The sequence below is a fragment of the Mus caroli genome, unplaced genomic scaffold, assembly GCF_978045245.1.
Source record: "Mus caroli unplaced genomic scaffold, Mus_caroli_1 scaffold_8, whole genome shotgun sequence".
Classification (NCBI taxonomy): Eukaryota; Metazoa; Chordata; class Mammalia; order Rodentia; family Muridae; genus Mus; species Mus caroli.
Window position 1 is genome coordinate 5,321,858 of NW_028227263.1, and position 25,423 is coordinate 5,347,280.

Sequence of the window (25,423 nt, forward strand, 5' to 3'; positions counted from 1 at the left end):
GACACTGTGCACAAGTCAGAAAGGACCCAAAGGAAGAGCAAAGTCCAAACCGATTACATGTCTACTCAGCAGAAGGCTCTGAAGACCATCCTTAAAAGGACAGCAACTGGGCTGGAGAGATGGCTCAGCAGTTAAGAGCACTGACTACTCTTCCAGAGGTCCTGAGTTCAATTCCCAGCAACCACGTGGTGGCTCACAACCATCTGTAATGGGGATCCGATGCTCTCCACTGGTGTATCTGAAGACAGTGACAGTGTACTCGCATACATGAAATTAAACAAATCTTTAAAAAAATAAAAAGGAGAGCAATCTAAAGCAAAGCAGAAAAGCAGAAGTGGGGATGCAGGACTCAGAGAACTAGATTCCAATCCTTTAAATGCTAGCTTAACAGAACCTCTTTATGTTAGCAGAACAGCAGGAAGGGTACCCCAGACCTCAGGGAACAGAGGTACATACCAGTCAGGCTCAAAGGTGCCCAGCCTCCATATCTTCCCCCGGGCTGTCCTTGGGCTCTTCTGCATCATCATAATCCTCATCCTGCACTGGACTCTGGGATCCTGCTGGCTCTTCTTTTTCATCCATAGGGACTGTTTCAATGTATTCATAGACAACCTCTGAGGGCAGCTCCGCCACTGCTCCAGAACCTGCAGAGATCACACCAGAACTTTCCAAACTAAGCACAACTATAGACTCAGCCACCCACCCTCTCTGTGTCCTGTGACTCTCACACATGCTGAGGGCCCACATACAGGAAAAAGCCCCTGAGCAGCAAGGTGCCCTTGCTGGGACTCCACTGCTCAGGACACATGCTCAAATGTCTGGTGTATGGCTTGTGGGTCTTAGGGTCACATCTCATCTCTTAAAGACTTCACTTCAGCATAGCACAGGTGATGCTGGGTGACAATGGAGAATCCTGTATATGCAGAATGTCCTCAGCACAGTAGACAAGCCCAGGCTCTACCAGACCATAATAACTCTTGGATCTTCAGATACTAACTCAACATTGACTCTCATGGAGGTCTGCCAGCATTCAAGACAGTAATTAGAGCAGAGAGGGCCTGAAGTGGTTGGCATCTCTCAAAGCTTCCCCCAGGCCTTTGCTCCACCAGCTTTGTGAACCATAACCAGCATGTTTCTTACCCAGGCTGATGGCTCTGCTATGACACCACTGAACAGCCAGGACCAGAAAGACTATGCCCAAGAGGCAGCCAAGAACCAGACAGGCAATCTCAGGCACGGTCCAGAACTCAGGAACAGGTGGAGGAGCTGAAGAATTGCCTGTGAAGCACAGAAAGAGGTAGAGAATCATTTACTGTGTACCTAAGACAGGCTGACACTAAGCCTGGAAGACATCAGACTCCCCATGAGCCACTGAGGACAGCTTGGTATCAGTGTTATATTGACAAGTAGCTGCTCTGGGATGATCTGTGTGCTACTGGGCAAGATGCTCCAGAAGAAAGAGCCCAAGTGCTCAGGCCTAGAAAGTCCATGTGGGTGTCCACAGTATTCTCTGCTCTGCTCTGCTCTGCTCTGCTCTGCTCTGCTCCGCTCTGCTCTGCTCCGCTCCGCTCCGCTCCGCTCCGCCCCGCCCCGCCCCGCCCCGCCCCGCCCCGCCCCGCCCCTGCTCTATTCTACTCTAGGCATGCTATCCAAAAAGGATATCACATACTCAGGCAAAATTGCACAATCCCTAAGTTAAAGGCCCCCAGAAGTGGCTGCGCATGACCAGGTAGTTCCGTCCTCCATGTTTTCCCATCCAGCAGGCACAGTAGAGATAAGCATTTTTCAGCACAGACTAGAAGTCCAAACCTGACACAGAGGGTGTGCCCACGGCGTGTGGTCTCAGAGGTTCTCGGGAAAGAAAAGAGTACCACTGCAGGCTATCCAGGTAATGAAGTATTAATAAAGAGCCACTTACCAGATGCCATGGTTCCAGGGATACCTGCAAAAGAAATGCAGGTTGGGGAAGTATCATCACCTTCAACAGCATAGATTGGCCCAATCTTTGTGGGTGGTAGCCAATAGGTCAGCAGGAGCTATGCAGAACTGAGGGTGGCAGCCATCCCTGGAACACCAGTGGAACCCTGAACACTGGAGTCCTGTGCTCAAGAATTTGTCTGAGCAGAACAAAGGTGAAAATGGCCAAAAATATCAATCTGGCATCCCTCTTCTCACCACTGCTGGCTGCCTCACTCACCTAGGCAGCGCACACCAGCATCCTCCTTGTGGGAGCAGTCTCCATATCCCCATGGTTCTGACTGGCAGGCTCCCAGAGACAGCTCACTGCCTCGGCATCCCACTTCATCCAGCCATACTGGCCCTGAACCAGGGCCAAAGGCAGCATTCTGCAAGGCAGCTATGGCTGGGCCACAGCCCAGCTGCCGGCACACAACTTCTGCATCGGCCAGATCCCAGGAATCGTCACATACTGTGCCCCATGAACCTCCATGCCAGAGCTCCACTCGTCCAGAGCAGCCGTTCTCACCCCCAAGTACACGAAGTGCACCTTCCTCTGGAAAGGGGGCCAACAATCAGTGCATGATATTTTCTGGCTAATGGGTTCTTGCAAAGCTTATGGAGGAAGAGTTACCTGGGCAGCTAAGAGTTGATGAGCAGTTGGTAATCTGCTCCATATCCTGAGAAACTTCTGTCTTTTCTGTGTAGAAAATTAAGAATGTCACAAGCTCAGGAACCTAAAATCTAATAAATGCTCTCTTGCCCATGTTCTTTCTGCCTCCCCATACCTAAAGGAAGAGAATCTAGGTTTCAAAGGATATCCACAAAGCCTGAAAATTCTACATTGTTTCCCTGTGTCTTTAAGGGAAACAGGAAGCAACTGGAACCTGAGGTAGTTCCATATGAGCCACACCCAGCCCAGAGTACCAGTAGAATGCATAGCACAGCTCACCTGCACATGCCAACCAAGCTTCCTCGCCTCTAAGACAAGAATGTCGGTTCCAGGGTTCTGAGGGGCACTGCCACAAGGACATGTCATGCTTGTCCCTGCACTGAATGGACTTCAACCAGACAGTCTCGATCGTAGATGAGCCCCTTGGCCTGGCCAGTAGTTGCCCTTGGGACCCACAGCCCAGTTGTTCACACAGAACTCTCAGGGAGGCAGCATTCAAAGACTGGCAGACACCACCCCAGGTCCCATTGTAGAAAACTTCCAGTCGTCCTGTGCATGGCTGACTATGTTCTTGCAACCTCACATCAATAAATTCTGCAGACAGAGGGGCCAGTCAGATAGGCACAGTTAGGGAGGGCTGGTCACATCAAACTAAACCTGTGATACCTACCTGAACAGATGACGCCTGCATCCTCCTTGTGCCCACAGTCTTGTTGGCCCCAGCCTCCTGACTGGCACTCCCATAGAGCAGCCTCCTCACCCATGCAGCCCAGTTCATCCATCCAGATGTGCCCAGTTCCTGCTCCAAAGTGGGAAGCCCTAGGGGCACTGAGGGCGTGACCACAGCCCAGCTGCCTGCAGACCACATGGGCGTCTTGCAGGTCCCAGGCATCATCACATACGGTGCCCCATGTGCCCTGATAGAATACTTCAACACGCCCAGCACAGCGGCTCTTACCCGCTGCCAGCCGTATGTGCAAGCTCCCTGTGGAGAGACGCAGTCAGGACACACTGGACTACATGAACAGAGCAGGGTGGGGGTGGGCAAGTGGACACCTCAGACTCACCTGAGCACACCACTCCTGCATCCCGCAAAGTCCCTGCATGAACCAGCAGAGAAGCAGACACATTGCACTGGGTCAGGTGGGTCTCAGAGCCCAAGCAGTGCACCAGATTCAGCCCCACAGGAATTGTCTTATGGCCTGGTGCTGGAGCATCATAGGCTAGCTGTGCCTCTCCGCACCCAAGCTGCCTGCACACCACAGCAGCATCACGCAGGTCCCAGGCACTGTCCAGCACACGCCCCCACGTGCCATCCAGGAAGACCTCCACTCGGCCATCACAGTGACTCTGTCCCTCCCTCAGCCGAAGGGCATCCTGGAGACCTGACAGGGAGAAACTCTAATGGGCAGAGAACCATTGTACTAAACATCTCCACCTATCCTCACCCTACCAAATCTCTCATACTGTTCATCTTTGTCCTGTTTACCTTCTTCTTCGCAGTCTCAAGGCCGCCTGCACTCACCTGAGCAAAGAACCGAGGCTGAATTACCCAGTGCGCATGCCTGGGCCCCTAAGGTGCTTGTTGGGCAGCTCAGTAAGTGGGGCTCTGTTCCCACACAGTGAAACACATCTGTCCTGATGGGAGCTTCCACATTTCCAAAGTGTCCTCCTTGCGGTGTGGCCACTGCATAGCCACAGTTGAGCTGGTGGCAGAGTACAGTGGCATCTGCTAAGTCCCAGTTGGCAGCACAGAGGGGTTGCCAGGCATCCTGTACCAAAAGCTCCACGCGGCCCTCACAGCGGCTGCTGCCATTGACCAGTCGGAACTCTAAGGGAGAGTTGGAATCAGAGCCCCCTCCACAGCCCAGAGCCGCAGACACCCACATGCCATGAGTTCCTTATAGACAGGACATATGCAATCGGAGCACACACAAACTACCAGGACCGTGTCTTTGCACAGTGTTAAGTATTGAAAGCTAAGTGAGGCAGCTCCAGTGTCCTGGCCTAAATAACTCCATCCCTTCTCCCCAAACCCTTGCATCCTCACACTACCACACCACTACTCTCCCTAACTTGGGGATCATGGTGGGGAAGCTGGAAATAGCAAATATTTTTGAACTGTATACAGGGCATCTCTAGTGAGATACACACACAAGCAAGCATGAACAGCAGACAATTAAGTGCCCTGGATTCTGTCAGTGGAATATACAAAGAATTGTTTTGTGGTTTCTTTTCTGGTCACTAAAGGAAATCTCTGTGTTACCTCAATAACCATTTATCTATGGAAAGAAATTCCAAAAGCCATATAAATAGGGTCTCTACAATCCTAAGCTTAATATCTTCAGTCTGTTAAGAACTAATGGAGACCATGAGAAAAACTAAGAAATGGCAGGACAATGGGCAATGTCCCTGAAAACTGAATCTTAACAAACTGACAGGAATGAGGAAATGAACCAAAAAGAAAGTGTGGGGCCCAAGTATATAGAAATCTTTGGTACATCTGAGCAGTCCTTTCCCCAAGTCTGAAAAAGAAAAGCAAACACATGAGAGGAGCGAAACATAAAAAAAGAGGGAACAAAACTTCTGGAGCACCCACCCAGGGCTGTCCATCCATGATCATGACAGCCCATCACTCAGACTATCAGTTCTGCTTACACCACAACAACACACCCTTCTAGGCCATGACCTGACTCACTTTCGCCTGAGCAGATTAGTGCAGCATCCTGATCATGGCCACACTGGTGTCCAGGCTCCCTCAGACAATGGAACAGCAGTGATTCGTTGCCCACACAGCGAAAGGCCTCTGTCCACAAAGGCCCTGATCCATAGCCAAAGTGGGAACTCCCGAGTATGGATACAGCAGTGCCACACCCCAGCTCCCTACAAACCACATGGGCCATGGGCAGGTCCAGGTCATCATGGCAGACAGTGCCCCAGGTAAATCCTCTAAGAACCTCCAGGCGTCCTTCACAGGGGTGTACACCACCTAGCAGCCGGGCTTCCACGTGACCTGAGGACAGACAAATGAAGCAATGAGATCAGGGCCCTGGAGAGAAATGATCTTATGGCTGTCACCCAGTCCCCTAGTGAGGAATGGTCTAGAAAATCATGAGCCCCCGTGTCATCACAGGCAAGGCAAATGAGCACTACCCCAACAGCTCCTCAATCCCAGAATACCTGAGCTATGGGCAGAGCACCCACTACAAAGACACCTCAGATCCACCCTGAACCACTTTTCCTGTAGCAATGGTGTCCAACTACACTGTAAGGGGAAACCCTTTGATTGGCTCTATGTCTGGAAGCATAGAGCTTCTTCATCTCAACATATCTAACTAACATCTCGACTAAAATGCTCAGGACAGGGCATTGGTGCCTCTGTATAGCAACAGGGTATTGGATAGAAAGCAACACTGCGGGCACCAGCACCGGATCACCTTGTGCACGGAGTCAGCAGACACCCCCAAGGTCCCTATAGGACTCTCCACTCGATATTAGGACCACTTGCGTGTGGAACTCAACTTCTGTTCCAATCCAATCACTCAGGACCTGAGACAGCATTAGGGAAGCAGAAAACTGGCCTGACCAGGGGCACAAGTACCTTCTGGTCGGCGCCAGCATCGGGTCACCTTGGGCATGGAGTTGGCAGACACCCCCACAGTCCCTAGAAGACTCTCCACTAGATCTTAGGACCACTGACCAGATAGCTCCACGCTCCTCAAAGGATACACAACTTCCAGGCACTGTAACATGTCCAGGATCTTTGACAACAGGATCCCAGGATAAAAGGAGCTTGGTCACACCAGTATTTCAAGGTCTCAGAGGAACTTGACTGCCAAGAACTCTGACACACCCAGAATCTCAGGTTCACAGGAGCCCACAAGCAAAGGATCACAGAGAAAGCTGGACTCTGAGGAGTCCTGAATCAACTGGGATTATAGGAAGGATAGGCTTCAGTCAGATATATTGAGGACAACAAATACTTGAGATAATCAGATGGCAGGAGGCAAGCATAAGAACAGAAGCAACAGAAACCAAGGTTACTTGGCATCATCAGAACCAAACTCTCCCACCATAACAAGTCCTGGATACACCATCACACCAGAAGAGCAAGACATGGATCTAAAGTCATTTCTGATGATGATGATGGAAGACTTTAAGAAGGAAATACAGGAAGACTGGTAAACAGCTAGAAGCCTTTAAAGAGGAAACACAAAAATGCCTTAGAGAGTTACAGGAAAACAATACCAAACAGGAGATGGAATTGAACGAAACCACCCATGATCTAAAAAGATAAATACAAACAATAAAGAAAACCCAAAGGGAGAAAACTATGGAGATAAAAACGCTAGGAAAGAAATCAGGAATCATAAATGCAAGCATCAGCAACAGAATACAAGAGATGGAAGAGAGAATCTCAGGTGCAGAAGATTCCATAGAGAACATGGACACAACAATAAAAGAAAATGCAAAATGCAAAAAGATCCTAACTCAAACCACAGAGGAAATACAGAACACAATGAGAAGATCAAACCTATGGATAAGAGGAGTAGATTAGAATGAAGATTTTCAACTTAAAGGGCCAGCAAATATCTTCAACAAAATTTTAGAAAAAAACTTTCCATACCTAAAGAAAGAGATGCCCATGAACATATAAGAAGCCTACAGAACTCCAAATAGATTGGACCAGAAAAGAAATTCCTTCCGACAATAATAATCAGAACAGCAAATGCACTAAATAAAGACAAAATATTAAAAGCAGCAAGGGAAAAGGATCAAGTACCATATAAAGGCAGGCCTATAAGAATTACTCCAGATTTCTCACCAGAGACTATGAAAGCCAGAAGATCCTGGACAGATGTTATACAGACACTAAGAGAACACAAATGCCAGCCCAGGCTACTATACCTAGCCAAACTCTCAATTACCATAGATGGAGAAACCAAAGTATTCCATGACAAAACCAAATTCACACATTATCTTTCCACGAATCCAGCCCTTCAAAGGATAATAACAGAAAAAAAAAAAAAAAGAACAGAAACTAAGCCCAAGAAAAAGCAAGAAAGTAATCCTTCAATAAACCAAAAGGAGACAGCCACAAGAACAGAATGCCAACTCTAACAACAAAAGTAATAGGAAGCAACAATGACTTTTCCTTAATATCTCTTAATATCAATGGACTCAATTCCCCAATAAAAATACATAGACTAACAGACTGGCTACAGAAACAGGACTCAACATTTTGCTGCTTAAAGGAAACCCATCTCAGGGAAAAATACAGACACTACCTCAGAAAGAAAAGCTGGAAAACAATTTTCCAAGCAAATGGTCTGAAGAAACAAGCTGGAATACCCATTCTAGTATCAAATAAAATCGACTTCCAACCCAAAGTTATCAAAAAAGACAAGGAGGGACACTTCATACTCATCAAAGGTAAAATCCTCCAAGAGGAACTCTCAATTCTGAATATCTATGCTCCAAATGCATGGGCAGCCACATCCATTGAAGAACCTTTAGTAAAGCTCAAAGCACACATTGCAGCTCACACAATGATAGTGGGAGACTTCAACACCCCACTTTCATCAATGGACAGATCATGGAAACAGAAACTAAAGAGGGACAGTGAAACTAACAGAAGTTATGAAACAAATGGATTTAACAGATATCTACAGAACATTTTATCCTAAAACAAAAGGATATACCTTCTTCTCAGTACCTCATGGTACCTTCTGCGAAACTGACCATATACTTGGTCACAAAACAGGCCTCAACAGATACAAAAATATTGAAATTGTCTCATGCATCCGATCAGATCACCATGTACTAAGGCTGATCTTCAATAACAACATAAATAATAGAAAGCCAACATTCACGTGGAAACTGAACAACACTCTTCCCCAATGATACCTTGGTAAAGGAAGAAATAAAGATATTAAAGACTTTTTAGAGTTTAATGAAAATGAAGCCAGAACATACCCAAACTTATGAGACACAATGAAAGCATTTCTAAGAGGAAAACTCATAGCTCTGAGTGCCTCCAAAAAGAAACTAGAGAGAGCACGCACTAGCAGCTTGACAACATACCTAAAAGCTCTAGAACAAAAGGAAGAAAATTCACCCAAGAGGAGTAGAAAGCAGGAAATAATCAAACTCAGGGGCAAAATCAACAAAGTGTAAACAAGAAGAACTATTCAAAGAATCAACCAAATGAGGAGCTGATTCTTTGAGAAAATCAACAAGATAGATAAACCCTTAGCCAGACTCACTAGAGGGCACAGGGACAGCATCCTAATTAACAAAATCATAAATGAAAAAGGAGACATAACAACAGATCCTGAAGAAATCCAAAACACCATCAGATCCTTCTACAAAAGGTTATACTCTACAAAACTGTAAAACCTGGATGAAAGGGACAAATTTCTAGACAGATACCAGGTAACAAAGTTAAATCAGGATCAGATTAATGACCTAAACAGTCCTATATCCCTTAAAGAAATAGAATCAGTCATTAATAGTCTCCCAACCAAAAAAGGCCCAGGACCAGATGGGTTTAGTGCAGAGTTCTATCAGACCTTCAAAGAAGATCTAATCCCAGTTCTTCACAAACTATTCTACAAAATAGAATCAGAAGGTACTCTACCCAATTCATTCTGCGAAGCCACAATTACTCTGATACCTAAACCACATAAAGACCCAACAAAGATAGAGAACTTCAGACTAATTTCCCTTATGAATATCGATGCAAAAATACTCAACAAAATTCTCGCTAACCTAATCCAAGAACACATCAAAACAATCATCCATCCTGACCAAGTAGGCTTCATTCCAGGGATGCAGGGATGGGTTAATATACGGAAATCCATCAACGTAATCCATTATATAAACAAACTCAAAGACAAAAACCACATGATCATCTCGTTAGATGCTAAGAAAGCATTTGACAAAATCCAACACCCATTCATGATAAAAGTCTTGGAAAGATCAGGAATTCAAGGCCCATACCTAAACATGATAAAAGCAATCTACAGCAAATCATTCGCCAACATCAAAGTAAATGCTGAGAAGCTGGAAACAATCCCACTAAAATCAGAGATTGGACAAGGCTGTCCACTTTCTCCCTACCTATTCAATATAGTACTTGAAGTCCTAGTAATTCAACAACAAAAGGAGGTCAAGGGGATACAAATTGGAAAGGAAGAAGTCAAAATATCACTATTTCAGATGATATGATAGTATATATAAGTGACCCTAAAAATCTACCAGAGAACTCCTAAACCTGATAAACAACTTCAGTGAAGTAGCTGGATATAAAATTAACTCATACATGTCAATGCCCTTTCTCTACACAAAGGATAAACAGGCTGAGAAAGAAATTAGGGAAACAACACCCTTTCCAATAGTCACAAATAGTATAAAATACCTTGATGTGACTCTAACTAAGGAAGTGAAAGATCTATTTGATAAGAACTTCAAGTCTCTCAAGAAAGAAATCAAAGATCTCAGAAGATGGAAAGATCTCTGATGCTCATGGATTGGCAGGATCAATATAGTAAAAATGGCTATCTTGCCAAAAGCAATCTACAGATTCAATGCAATCCCCATCAAAATTCCAACCCAATTCTTCAACGAATTAGAAAGAGCAATCTGCAAATTCATCCTGAATAACAAAAAACCTAGGATAGCAAAAACTCTTCTCAAGGATAAAAAACCTCTGGTAGAATCACTATGTCTGACCTAAAGCTGTACTACAGAGCAATTGTGATAAAAACTGCATAGTACTGGTATAGTGACAGACAGATAGACCAATAGAATAGAATTGAAGAGCCAGAAATGAATTCACACACCTATGGTCACTTGATCTTTAACAAGGGAGCTAAAACCATCCAGTGGAAAAAAGACAGCATTTTCAACAAATGTTGTTGGCACAACTGGTGGTTATCATGTAGAAGAATGCGAATTGATCCATTCTTATCTCCTTGTACTACGGTCAAGTCTAAGTGGATCAAAGAACTCCACATAAAACCAGAGACACTGAAACTTATAGAGGAGAAAGTGGGGAAAACCCTCGAAAAATGGGCACAAAGGAAAAATTCTTGAATAGAACAGCAATGGCTTGTGCTATAAGATAGAGAATCGACAAATGGAACCTCATAAAAGTGCAAAGCTTCTGTAAGGTAAAAGACACTGTCAATAAAGCAAAAAGGCCGCCAACAGATTGGGAAAGGATCTTTACCAATCCTAAATCAGATAGGGGACTAATATCCAATATATATAAAGAACTCAAGAAGATGGACTCAAGAAAATCAAATAACCTCATTAAAAAAATGGGGCTCAGAGCTAAACAAAGAATTCTCACCTGAGGTATACCGAATGGCTGAGAAGCACCTGAAAAAATGGTCAACATCCTTAATCATCAGGGAAATGCAAATCAAAACAACCCTGAGATTCCATCTCACACCTGTCAGAATGGCTAAGATCAAAAATTCAGGTGACAGCAGATGCTGACAAGGATATGGAGAAAGAGGAAACACTCCTCCATTGTTGATAGGATTGCAAGCTTGTACAACCACTCTGGCGGTTCCTCAGAAAATTGGATATAGTACTACCAGAGGATCCTGAAATACCTCTCCTGGGCATATATCCAGATGCTCCAACTGGTAATAAGGACACATGCTCCACTATGTTCATAGCATCCTTATTTATAATATCCAGAAGCTGGAAAGAACCCAGATGTCCCTCAACAGAGAAATGGATACAGAAAATGTGGTAGGTACATTTACACAATGGAGTACTACTCAGCTATTAAAAACAATGAATTTATGAAATTCCTAGGCAAATGGTTGATTCTGGAGGGCATCATCCTGAGTGAGGTAACCCAATCACAAAAGAACTCACATGATATGTATTCACTGATAAGTGGATATTAGCCCAGAAACTTAGAATACCCAAGATACAATTTGCAAAACACATGAAACTCAAGAAGTATAAAGACCAAAGTGTGGACACTTTGCCCCTTCTTAGATTTGGGAACCAAACACCAATGGAACGAGTTACAGAGACAAAGTTTGGAGCTGAGACAAAAGAATGGACCATCTAGAGACTGCCACATCCGGGGATCCATCCCATAATCAGCCTCCAAACGCAGACACCATTGCTTATGCCAGCAAGATTTTGCTGAAAGGACCCTGATATAGCTGTCTCGTGTGAGGCTATGCCGGCACCTGGCAAACACAGAAGTAGATGCTCACAGTCATCTATAGGATGGAACACAGGGCCCTCAATGGAGGAGCTAGAGAAAGTACCCAAGGAGCTAAAGGGGTCTGCAACCCTGTAGGTGGAACAACAATATGAATTAACTAGTACCCCCCGGAGCTTGTGTCTCTAGCTGCATATGTAGCAGGAGATGGCCTAGTTGGCCATCATTGGGAAGAGAGGCCCCTTGGACTTGCAAACTTTATATGCCCCAGTACAGGGGAACACCAGGGCCAATAAGTGGGAGTGGGTGGGTAGAGGAGTCGGGGGTGAGAGTATGGGGGACTTTCAGGATAGCATTTGAAATGTAAATGAAGAAAATACCTAATAAAAAAATTGGAAAAAAAAAAGAAAAAGAAAAAAAAAAAGAAAGAAAGCAACACTGCTTCTGGAAGTGCACATTGAATTTGCACTGCATCATGTCAGATTTGTTCCCAAGCAGCTCATGAATTTCTGATCCTGCTTTCAGTGCCTGTGCCACAGTGGACCCTGCAATGTTCCAGAGCAGTTGCACATTCCAGCTGTTTGCACAGAACATTTGCCCCCTCCTTATGCAAGTGATTATTCAGACTGAGCCATGTGTAATTCATGTATCTGCAGACCCAACACAAGGACTGACCCCTCCAACCACCCAATTACCATCTGGTGAAATCCTGTCTGCTCTGGCTCAGGCACATGCCCAAGGTCAGCTGTTAACATCTGCTGAATGCAACATGCACAGAGCTCCTGGTAACATCATCACTCTTTCTGTATTGTTGAGCACCACACAATGCAGTCATCCTTCTTGTAGTGAATATGTTGTGATCTGGGAAGGGAGGGCAGTGGCCAGGGAAGCCTGAAATAGGATACTGGCTCAACCACCCATTTGGGTCATTCTTCCTGAACTCTGATGAGCACTGTGAAGCATGACAGCATGGAAACCCCAAGTGTTCTCTGAAGTTATCTGATAAGGACAGTAAGATATGTGCTTGGTGGGGTGACAGACTTTAGAAACTACAAAGCTCTGTGAAAAGTTAACCAGCGTGGGTCCAATGAGGACAAGAGCAAGATGGAGCTCCTTTTGAGCACAGAAGGAAAGCTCCCACCTAGTCTATTGCAGGATATTTGGTCACAATGTTATTTACTGGGGGGAAAAACTTTCTACTTGTGGTGTGGCTCAGCCATTGGCACACACCTTGATTCCTAAACAATAAAGGTAGCGTTAGTTTATAGAAGGAAGCACCCATGTTTGAAAGTGCTGTCTAATTGAGTGGCAGACAAAGTGATGAATCAGAGAAAGATTTGACAGAATAGGATATTCCCAAATCTCATGAGGAGAGAGGGGAAAGGGAAGCTAATTAAGAAAGCAGGGTAAAGAGAATGAAGGAGGCAGTTTCACCAGGAGAGTTTTACAGAGACCGGTTGCAGAGGAGGAACAAGCTAGACACAGGTGAATATAGAAAAATGAGGAGTCGGAATAGAACATATTGTCAAGTTTATATGAAGCCAAGCATAGAAATTCAGGAGAGGCAGAGAGAGAAAATACAGATTGAATAAGTCAACTTGGAGAGGAGTTTGAGCCAGAACAACTGAGCTGATCAGACAGGCAGAGCTCAGGAAGAACAGAAAGGATAAGCTTATTCAGCAGTAAGTTACTTATACACTGGTCTCTCACCAAGGCCTTCCAGGGGAATGAGATGCTAACTCTTGGTCAGACCTTCCCCCCAAACACATGGGCATTTGTCTCAGTGACCCTGGTGCCAAGGCAGAGAAGGAGTTCTAGGAAATAAGGATCTCATGGTCTCCATTTGATTCATCTGAACAGATCACCACCACCACCATCATCACCACCACATTGGCACTCACAGCTATTGTTAGACCTCCATGAAGTACTCCCAGAAAGTGACCTCTTGACTATGACACTGATCACCATATAGGGAAGATATTACATCTTATCAGGCCTCATAATATTCTGGAAGGCATAATTGTCTTCAAGCTACTAAAGCTTCCTGAAGGTTCTATTGTTCTCTATGCTGTCCACTATACTTTACTTGAAGGTGGCTCTCATACTGGTTTGTAACATACAAGTGACTCAGGGGATCATTTCCATCTTGTCCTTCAGGGTCAAGGCACAGGACTGGGTAAAAGACTCTAAAGGTTTCATTAAGAATGTTTAATGGATAAAAATCTTGTTCTCATTGAAAATTCCAAGTGCCTGACTTCACAAATTTCTCTACCATTAATATTGTGCATCATGATGGCATTAAAATGGTCATGTTGAACAGGGTGATAGCTTAGTGAATAAAGTGTTGTACAAGAACCCAAGTTCAGATCCCCATCAACTTCATAAAATGTCACAGTGATGCATATTGGGGAATTGAAGGCAGAAATATTCCCCCAGGGCCTGCTAGCTAACTTACCTATCAAATCACTCAGTTCCAAGTTCAGTCAGAGATCTTGTTACCAAAATAAGATAGAGAATGATTAGGGAAGATAACAAATGTGACTTCTAGCCTGCACACACATACACAAACACACACATTCATGTACATACAATTGCATATACACATGAATATGTACCATGCACACATATGCATGTAGAAAAAAAGTACAGTTGTGTTAGCAGAAATGAGGGATCAGGTATCACCAGCACCATGCCATCCCTGAACACAGTGTCCTGTGTCCCTGATACTCAAGAGTCTGCAGACACTTGTATGTACTCAACAGATGAACAGTCCAATGGGACAGCCATAAGGGCCACAGCTAAGAGAAGACAGTGCTATCCGAGGCCGCATTGTAACTATAGCTCCCCCAGGATTATATTCTTAGAGCTGTTTTTGCCTCCTAGAAGAATTTGGACTCTAATTCAGGCAATACTATTCTGGGTCCAGAGATCATAAGCACCCCCAAGTGCCTCCCCCATATCAGAACTGTCATCTGTTAATCAAAGCAGCAATTCATCCATTGTGCCAAAGCCCAGACAGTACCAGCAGCCTGGGGCTTCCAGCAGCCAGTACCCAGTGCAGCTCTAGATGTGAAGAGGTCTAGGATCCTCCACCTAATAAGGTCACTGTGGCTTCAGCTAAGTCCATAAACAGAACAGCAAGGATCTTCCTCTGCCTCAAACAGAAATTCTGTCTGAATACCCAAGTTCTTCCAAGATCAATATCATGATCTTCGAAGATCTTAGCCATTTTGTCCCCAAATTTGAAAATATATTTGTCCTGGGCACAACCATCAGAGATACATGACTCCCTGTAGAAATATGCCTGCCTACAAGGCAGCCACACAAGAAAGTTTATACTATGAGATTGGTATAAAAACCAAGGAGCAATAAATAAATAAATAAAATTAATTAAAAAAAAAAAAAAAACAAGGAGCAACTGAGTAAGTGGGTATAAAGCCACCATTTCACACATAGCAAATATGTCTACTAGCTGATAAGCCATTATGAGCAATTAAATGTCAGGGGGAAAACACAATACATACTGACAAACTTTGTCCTATGAGCTTGTGTCTGCTTTTTTGTGAAGAAAATTCTCAATAAATCTACACCATATGGTTTCAAGCATTTGTTTCTAAGAGGTGGAGTATGCAGTGCCTTTCATTTTCTTCTAAATTGTTTGTTTCATGTGCAAAGAGTAGATGATGAACTTCAGGTGTGTTAGCAGAAGTCTGAGCTAATATAAAGTTACATTAAGAACCTTTTAATATGTTGCAGAATCTAGAGAACCCTCTTAGAGGCAAAGGGGAGGGTAATAGAGTGGGGAGTTTGTGGAGGGAGACAAAGAAGAGAGATAACATTTGAAATGTAAACAAATAAAATTATTTTTTTAAAAAGGCTTTCCAGACTGCACTTTCTGATGGGGCAGATCATCAGATCATCAGCTTGTCTGCTTGTCTATCAGAGAACTTCTCCAGCTGATAAACAACTTCAGCAAAGTGGCCGGATATAAAATTAACTCAAATAAATCAGTAGCCTTCCTTTATACAAATGATAAACAGGCTGAAAAAGAAATTAGGGAAATAACTCCCTTCACAATAGCCACAAATAATATAAAATATCTTGGGGTAACTCCAACCAAACAAGTGAAAGATCTGTATGACAATAATTTCAAGTCTCTCAAGAAAGAAATCAAAGAAGACCTCAGAAAATGGAGAGATCACCTGTGCTCTTGGATTGGTAGGATTAACATAGTAAAAATGGCCATCCTACCAAAAGCAATTGATAGATTCAACACAATCCTCATCAAAATTCCAACACAATTCTTCACAGATATGGAAAAAGCAATCTCAATTTCACATGGAAAAACAAAAAACCCAGGATAGTGAAAACAATTCTTAACAATAAAAGAACTTCTGGGGGAATCACCATCCCTGACCTCAAGCTGTACTACAGAGCAATAATGGTAAAAAACTGTATGGTATTGGTACAGAGACAGACAGGTTGATCAATGGAATAGAATTGAAGACCCAGAAGTAAAACCACACACTTATGGACACTTGGTCATTGACAATGAAGCTAAAAATAAACAACGGAAAAAAAAAGAAAGCATCTTCAATAAATGGTGTTCAACTAACCTGGACCCCTGAGATGTCTCAGGCATTGAGCCACCAATCAGGCAGTATACAGCATCTTTCTGTATACTCTACAGGCCCCCAACACATATACAGGACTGCCTGGTCTGGCCTCAGTGGGAGAAGTTGCACCTAACCCTCGAGAGACTTGAGGCCTCAGAGAGTAGGGAGGCTTGAGGGGAGTGACATCCTCTTGGAGACAGGGGGGAGGAAGAATGGGGTGAGGAACTGTAGGAGGGTAGATTAGGAGGGCCATCGACTGGGACTATTAAAAAAAGTTAAAAGAAAAAAGAGTAGATGGGAAGAAATAACCAAACTCAGGCCTAAAATGAATGGAATAGAAGCAAACAAACCAAAAAAAAAAAAAAAGTTACCAAGAATCAATGAAAAAAAGTTGGTACTTTGAGAAAATGAATAAGATTGCCAAATCACTAGCCAAATTAACTATAAGAAACAAAGATCAAATTAATAAAATCAGAGATGAAATGAAACATTGTAGTAGATACTGAGTAATACAGAGTCATAAGGGGATACTTCAAAAGCTCTGTGCTCAAATAAATTGAAACCTAAAAACAATGGATTAATTTCTTGAAATATATGATTCATCAAATTTAAGTCAAGATCAATAAACATACCCATAACCCCTAGGGAAACAAAAGCAGTAATTAAAAATCTTCCCAAACAAAGGAAAAATAAAAAACAAACAAACAGATCTTTGAAAAACTAATGCGGGGGGGGGGTGGTTATTGGTTAGTTCATATTGTTGTTCGACTAACCAATACCCCACCCCGGAGCTCATGTCTCTAGCTGCATATGAATCAGAAGATGGCCTAGTTGGCCATCAGTGGAAAGAGAGGCCCATTGGTCATGCAAACTTTATATGCCTCAGTACAGGGGAATGTCAGGGCCAAGAAGTGGGAGTGGGTGGGTGGGGGAGTGGATGGGGGAGTGTGTGGGGGACTTTTGAGATAGCATTGGAAATGTAAAAGAAATAAATACCTAATTAAAAAAAAAAAGAAGACATCAATACAAAAAAAAAAACTAATGCCAATACTTTTCAAATGATTCCTCAAAATAGACACTAAAGAAATGCCTCCTATTCTTTTTCCAAAGTCATTATTACACTGATCAGCAACACATGAAGACTCAACAACAAAAAAGAAAATTATAGATCAATATCCCTTATGAACATAGATGCAAAATTTCAATAAGGTACTTGCAAACCAAATTCAAGAACACAATTGATTATCAAGTTGGTTTTATCTTCAAGATGCAGGGATGGTTCAACATGCATAAATCATAAACATAAACTATCACATAAAAAGACTGAATGACAAAAATCACATGACCATCTCTTTCAATGCAAAAAAAAAAAAAAAAAACAAGGCCTTTGACAAAAATCTAACACCCTTCATGATAAAATCCCTGGAGAAACTAGGGATAGAAGGCACATACTTAAACAAAATAAAAGCACTGAATAGTAAGCACAGCCAACATCATCCTCATGGAGAAAAACTCAAAATGTTTCTCCTAAAATCAAAAACAAACCAAGGACGTCTACTTTCTCTACACTTTCTACTATTGTCCGTGACGTCTAAGCTGGAGTGATATACAACTGAAGGTGAGCAAGAAGAACATAAATGGGGAGGGGAAAAGTCAAAATATACTATCTGCACATGATATAATTTTACACATGAAAGATGCTTTAAAAATACACCAGGAAAGTTCTATAGTTTATAAACACTTTCAGCAAAATAGTAAGATATAAAATTAACACACAAACTTGAATAGCCCTCCCAATATACAAATGACATATAGACTGAGGAAAAAGAAAAACAGGAAAACAGAACCTTTCACAATGACCTAAAAAAAATAAATATTTTGGAATAACTCCAACCAAGTGAATGAAAGACTTGTAAAACAATTTTTTTTAGTACACTGAAAAAGAAATTAAAGAATCAGATCATAGATCAGCAGGTTTAATATGATAAAAAAAATGGCCATTTTATCAAAAGCAATTGTGATGGTTTGTATATCCTTGGACCAGGGAGTGGCACCATCTGGAGGTGTGTTCTTGTTGGAATAGGTGTGACCTGATTGGAATGAGTGTGTCACTGTGGGTGTGGGCATAAGATTCTCACCCTAGTTGCCTGGAAGTCAGTCTTCCAGTAGCAGCCTTTGGATGAAGATGTAGAACTCTCAGCTCTGCCTGTGCCATGCCTGCCTGGATGCTGCCATGGTCCCACCTTGATGATAATGGACTGAACCTTTGAAACTGTAAGCCAGCCCCAATTAAATGTTGTTTTTTATGACTTTCCTTGGTCATGGTGTCTGTTCACAGCAGTAAAACCCAAACTAAGACAACAATCTACAAATTCAAAGCAATCTCCATCAAAATTCCAACACAATTCTTCATAGAACTTGGAAAAATATCTTCAAATTCCTATTGAAACACACACGAATTTAAGAAAAATAAAAGAGCTTTACAAATCTTAAATAGTAAAAGAACTGATAGAGATACCACCATTCCTAATTTCACGTTGTGCTACAGAGAATGTTAACAAAAACAGCATGATATTGGCATAAATCAGACACATTGTTCAATGGGATTGAATTGAGGACCTAGACATAATTCTGCACACCTATGGACACCTGTTTTTTTTTTTTTTACAACAAAGCTGAAAATACACACCAGAGAAAAGACAGCATCTTCAAATGATGGTACTGGTCAAACTGGATGTCTTCATATAGAAGAGTTTAAACAGTTGCATATTTATCACCCTGCACAAAATCAACTCCAAATAGATCAAGGACTTCTAAATAAGACAAGGTACCCTGAATCTAATAGAAAAGAAAATACAAAAACCAAAACAAAACAAAACAAAAAATCCCAGCAACCACATGGTGGCTCCCAACCATCTATAATGGGATTCGATGCCATCTTCTGGTGTGTCTGAAGACAAGTACAGTGTAGTCATACACATAAAATAAATAAGCAATTCTTTTAAAAATAACCTAAATAGATTCACCATTATACTAAATATTATATGCTACCAAGTAACACCTCCAGTGCCAGAAATGCGTTATGTCATTTTAAGTGCTTGACCAAAGGGACCCGTTGACACCTCCAAACAACACAAGGCATTAGCATGGCTACTGGTTACTTTCCACACCCAATGGTAAGGATATATTGCTGAAGACACTGCTTTCTTCCTTACACCTTCAAACAGAAATCTAGCTGATGCCCACCTAGAAGCTTCACCCCCACTGACTAGCATTCACGGTGCTAGAAAGTACTCTGCTTGCTTCCAGAGAACAAACGTAATCATCGGTTTCACCTAGTTACCAACCTTGTGACGTACAGCAGCAGCCTATCTGCAAGAGGTACTGGTGTGATGATGGCATAGATGTTCTAATATTAACCAACCACTATTTGGTTGGATTGAAGAATAACTACAGTTACATCCTTTGTATAAGGAACAGCCTTGTCTCCTTCTGGGATGGAAATTTCTCCTTTATCTATGCCTCCTATGTGGTTAAAGCATGTAGGAAAGAAGCCCCAGGTCATAACAGCCATTTCTCAAGGCCCTTAGATGGGATTTTAGAGTATAGCTTGTACTCAGAATAGCACTGAGGGCAGGGTAGTGATAAGTCTGACACCAGACTTGTGTCACTTCTCTTTCCTCCCTGCCTGGGTCCTCACCTAGATATTCCTGCCTGCATTTTCCAGACTGTACTACCCAGTGGTCTCCCATATGAGATTTACTCTATTCCCCAACCTGAACACTTTGGACTTCCTGGAAAGTTTTTTTCCTATAAATTTTAAGTCATCCTCCAAGAGTAGGCACATAAGTAGCATTGAAGCCAACATCTGGAGGTACACCACCCCATTACTGAGTGAGTGTGGTCATTTAGAATCGGTTGTGAGAGGAATGTGGGGACATCCAAAGCTCTATATTCAGGAAGTTTTGTCCTTTAAATTTTAAGTCACTCTCCAGGATTAGCTGCCTAACCAGGTAGCATGAAGGCCAACATCTCCTGAATTGGGAGATTGAGGTAATTTGGAATGGTTTATGGAAGAAATGTGGAATCATCTGAAGCTCTGCAGAGCTTAAATGGCCATTTTGGAGGGAATTTGGAAGACCAGAATGGTTAAAGAAAGGCATACAATGGAAGAAAGCCTGGTTAATGAAGTTCCAGAGGCAAAAAAAAAATCCTGAATTGAGATACTGGCTACTTGTATTCTATTTTGGCAAAGAATCTAGTTTCATTCTGAGATCTTGAGCAAGGCTGAATTCAACAGTATGATTTCTTTGATAGAACAAAATTTCAAGACAGTGCAGCTTTCAAACTATGGCATTATCTGCTGCTCATTTTCCTTATTTAGATCACCAAAGAGAAAGAGTAGAATGGGACAAAAAAAACTGTTACATTTCATGAGGATAGAAATATGTACAAGTTTAAAGTTATAGGTGAAGAGAGGACATACAAAGGAGCTATGGCTGTTGAGATTCACACCATTGAGTGTCTTAGTTTCTCTTCTGTTCCTATGACAAAATAGCCTGATGAAAGCAATGTAGTGGAGAGAAGGGTTTATTTGACTTATATTTTCATAGGAGATACAGTCCACCATGGCAAGGAAGGCATGGTAGCAGGAACATGAGGTTTGCCTGTCACACTGCATTAGGAATGGAGGGAGAATAAGAAGTGGATCCAGGGCAGGAAAACCTCCAAACTACAGCACCCCTCCCCCCCACCCCCCACCCCCTGCCGGTGACACTTCCTCCAGTAAGGATTCATATCCTACAGATCCTATAATTGATGTTTCTCCACTGTGCACCATCACACGCACAGCCACAAGCCGAGGTCCCTGATATAGATCATCAAACCTACTTTGTTTGTGACCCACCTTTGACTGGTGAGATGTCCCTTTCTCTAATATCCTTCCCTCCACCCGTGATTACCTCCATACCTACAGGCTGAGCTCCAGACCCAAGGTTTGGGAGTCGTCTTTGCCAGGTCCAATTACACAGCTCATTCACCAGCTTTACCTGGCCTAGCTCTGGTCACCCAGATCCTGCACTGGCCTTATCTAAGGCAGGATAGATTCTCACACCTGATACATTGTTGAAAGAAAGAATTCCACATCCCACATCAAATCACAAACACAAAAAGCCAATGGAATTGTCGAGACAGTGTGCCTCCTATCAACCCCATTTGTTTTAGGGAAGGTGTTCTCTAACAAGAATTACCTAGATGAATCCTGGGTCACATAATCTAAAAGAAAAATCATAAATTTTATCAAATAATTTGAGTAATATAGAGACATTTCATTGAACTGCAAGAAGATAATGATAAATGTGCAAATGATGTCCAAGAAAATACAAATATGTAACTGAATGAAATGATGCAGACAGTTCAGCATCTGAAAAAAAATTAAATAAAAAGATACAAATAGGGAAGAGAACAAATCTGAAATGAAGATGGAATTGAAAAACTATCTCTTAGAAGCCTGTTCTTTCCTAATGAAAGACAGAAAAGGAGTGAATTCAGGGCAGGGGGAGGAACTGGAAGGAGTAGGGGGGACTATAATCAAGATATATTTGTGGGGAAAGAATCAATTTTCAAAAATAGGAAAGTAAGGAAAGAAGGAAGGATAGAAGGAAGGAAGGATGGAAAGAGGGTAGGAAAGAAAGAAAAAAGAAAGGAAGGAAGGAAGGAAGGAAAGAAGGAAGGAAGCAAGCAAGCAATAGAACAAAACAACTATGAAAGCCAGATTGACAAAGGTCAGAAAGCTAGATTGCTCTCTTGTGGCAACAATTCAGGAAGATAAGCATTAACTTCTGCAATTGACCACAGATGATCAGGGCATGATCAATAATCAACAGCTTCTCTATTGGTTCCTGCTTCCAATTTGGGACCAACCAGAGAAAGACAAGTATGCATCCCTAACCAGTCACATAGGATACCCCACTTCTAGGTGTTCCAGCTGCTGCTTCCCCACACCAGCAGCTTCCCCCTGGGACCTGCCCACTTTAGAAGAATCCCCACTCTTTTCCATCTTTGAGTATGTACCAAAATGCTCATGATGGTTGTAAATTTTGTTGTACCAAGTCCAGAGTAGATATTGTTTGCTTTTCAAAAAATATAAAAATAGACAAATGTCCAAAACTCATGGGAAAGCCTTACAAATAGAATGAGTAAAGCAGAGTATCAGGAGTCAAAGTTAAAGCAGACAATCTAAACCAAAGAATCAAAGATATCCAAAAAATAAAGCACAGAAAAGGAATATGTAGGAAACATGGGATACCATCAAAAGATTACATCTTTGGATTATAAGCATTAATGAGAAAGAAGAATTCCAGTACAATGACAAAGACCAGATTTTTAACAATATCATTGAAGAAAACTACCACAAACTAAAGAAAAATATTTGTATACAAGTATGAAAAAGCACAGAGAACCCCAACTAGAAAATTTTTTAAAAAAAGAAAGTAACTTTCCAAGGTATATAACAGTCAAAATACTAAATATGCAGAATTAATCAAAAATATTGAAAGCTACAATAGGGGGGCAAAAGTCACATATAAAGGAAAGTCCATCAGAATAACAGCTGATTTCTCAATGGAATCTCTGAAAACCAGAAGACTATGGAGCAAGACACACTGAATTATAAAAGACCACGACTGCCAACCTAGACAACTGTACCCAGAAAAAATATCTGCTAGAGTTGAAAGGACAAAGAAAAGTTTTCCATGGTACAAAAACCTTTAAAAATTCACATGTAACAACAAAAATAGCTAAACAGAATAGTGGAAGTAATTCTTAAAACCAGAAAGAGTTATAGGCACAACCAAGAGCCTCTAGAAAGAAGACAAGTGAAGTATTGTTAATGAAATACAAAGCATATGAAGAATACAAACTGCGGAACAACAGCAAAAGGACCACAATCAACACAAAGCTTTCAAGAACTTTCAATATTAATGGCCTCAACTCTCCAATCAGAAGACACAGACTAGCGAAATGACTAAGAAACAAAATACATCTTAGCTTTGAAGATAAGTACATTAAAGTGGAAGGATGTGGCACAGGCCTTTAATCCCAGCACTCAGGAGGCAGAGGCAGGCGGATTTCTGAGTTCCAAGCCAGCCTGGTCTACAAAGTTCGTTCCAGGACAGCCAGGGCTATACAGAGAAACCTTGTCTCAAAACAACAACAACAAAAACAAAACAAAACAAAACAAAAAAAGAAAGAAAGAAATTCAACCTGGATACAATCAAGATGGAAACATGTGCTTCTATGCTTTTTTTTTCTTGTTCCCATCCAAATATCTGATAAAATAGGCTTTAAACTAATCAGAAGAGACAAAGAATGTCATTTCATTCTAATCAAGGTATCAACCAATTAAGAGTGTGGAATAGAATTGAGTGAGAATAGACTAGATCCCAGAGGGATCAAGGACACCACAAGAGGACTTACAGAGTGAACTAACTGAACCTGAGACCCTGGGGCTATAAACTGGGATATAAACCAAGAGACTGGGATATTAACCAAGGACTATACAGGCGCTGGACCTATGCCTCCTATACATTTGTGGCAGATGTGCACCTTGCTCTTCATATACAATCCCTAACAAGTAGAGTGGAATGGTCTCTTTTCCCTGCCATTGCATCCCCAATCCCCCTGCCTGGAGTGCCTGATCCAGCCTCAGTGGGAGAGGATGTGCCTAAAGTCCTGCTAGGACTAGATGTTTCAGGGTGGGATGGTACTCAATGGGCTCCTCCTTCTCTGAGGAGAAGGGGAGGGGCAGCAGGGCAGGAATTTGTAGGTATGAGACAGAGGAGAGGAGGGAGAGGGGCTGTGATCAGGATATAAAGTAATTTAAAAATTAATGATTGCAGAAAAAAGTAAAGGGAGACATTCAATTTAAATCAAGAAGATATTACAATACTAAACATACTATGAATTTTGCAGGCAACTGGATGGAACTTGAGAATATTGTCCTGAGTGAGCTAACTCAGTCCCAGAAGGATATACATGGTATGTACTCACTTGTAAGTGGACATTAGCTATAAAAGGCAGGTACCATGTTATACTCCATAGACCCAAAGAAGCTGAACAAGAGGGAAGGCCCAAGTGAGGAAGCTTGAATCTCACTTAGAAGGAGGAACAAAACAGTCATAAGAGGCAGCTGTAAGGAAAGAAGTGGAAGGGAGGGGAGAAAGGGAGGGGAATAGGGGTTCAGGATCAGGTGTGGGAAAGGACAAAAAAGTTGGATAGATGGCCATGAAAATGAATAGAAATCTGCACTCAATGAGTTTATGAGGTGGGGCGGGATCTCCAGGATGAGACAGAGATCTGGGATAATGGAAGCACCCAAGAATCAATAGGGGGGACCTTAGCTGTAACTCACTACACTGGGGATGCAGAACCTGAAGAAGCCACCTCCTGTAGCCAGGCAAGAACCCCAATGGAGTGATAGAGACACCAACCCACCCACAAAACTTTCAACCAAAAATTTATCCTGTCTACAAGAAATGCAGGGACTGGGTATGGAGCTGAGACTGAGTGAATGGCCAACCAATAACCGGTCTAACTTGAAACCCATCTCATGGGCAAGCACCAATCCCTGGCACTATTAATGATACTCTGTGATGCTTGCAAACAGGAGTCTAGCATGGCTGTCCTCTAAGAGGCTCCACCCAGCAGCTGACTCAACAGATACAGACACCCACAGCCAAACAGTAGATGGAGTTTGGAGATTCTTTTGGAAGAATAGGGGAAGGATTGTGGGACTCAAAGGGAATAGGAACTCTACAGGAAGACCAACAGCGTCAGCTGGACCCTTGAAGCTTTCAGAGTCTTAACCACCAACCAAAGAACATACACAGGCTAGACCTAGACCTCACCACACATATGTAGCAGATGTAAAGCTTAGTCTTCATGTGGGTCCTGAACACCTGGAGTGGGGGTTATCCAAAAAGC

General features: G+C 42.5%; 1 protein-coding gene across 1 annotated transcript in view; it reads right to left on the reverse strand.

The window, feature by feature from the left end:
- Positions 1-465: 465 nt before the first annotated feature.
- Positions 466-25,423, reverse strand: part of LOC110298462 (scavenger receptor cysteine-rich domain-containing protein SCART1-like) — a 62,354-nt gene continuing 37,396 nt past the window's right edge. Inside the window, exons 7-16 of the mRNA XM_085841114.1 lie at positions 5,328-5,642; positions 4,155-4,460; positions 3,697-4,014; positions 3,300-3,614; positions 2,909-3,223; positions 2,591-2,656; positions 2,198-2,512; positions 1,919-1,942; positions 1,141-1,278; positions 466-644 (exon numbers count right to left, since the gene is read on the reverse strand). Of these exons, the coding sequence (XP_085697240.1) occupies positions 466-644; positions 1,141-1,278; positions 1,919-1,942; positions 2,198-2,512; positions 2,591-2,656; positions 2,909-3,223; positions 3,300-3,614; positions 3,697-4,014; positions 4,155-4,460; positions 5,328-5,642 (2,291 nt within the window). The remainder of the gene's footprint in view (positions 645-1,140; positions 1,279-1,918; positions 1,943-2,197; positions 2,513-2,590; positions 2,657-2,908; positions 3,224-3,299; positions 3,615-3,696; positions 4,015-4,154; positions 4,461-5,327; positions 5,643-25,423) is intronic.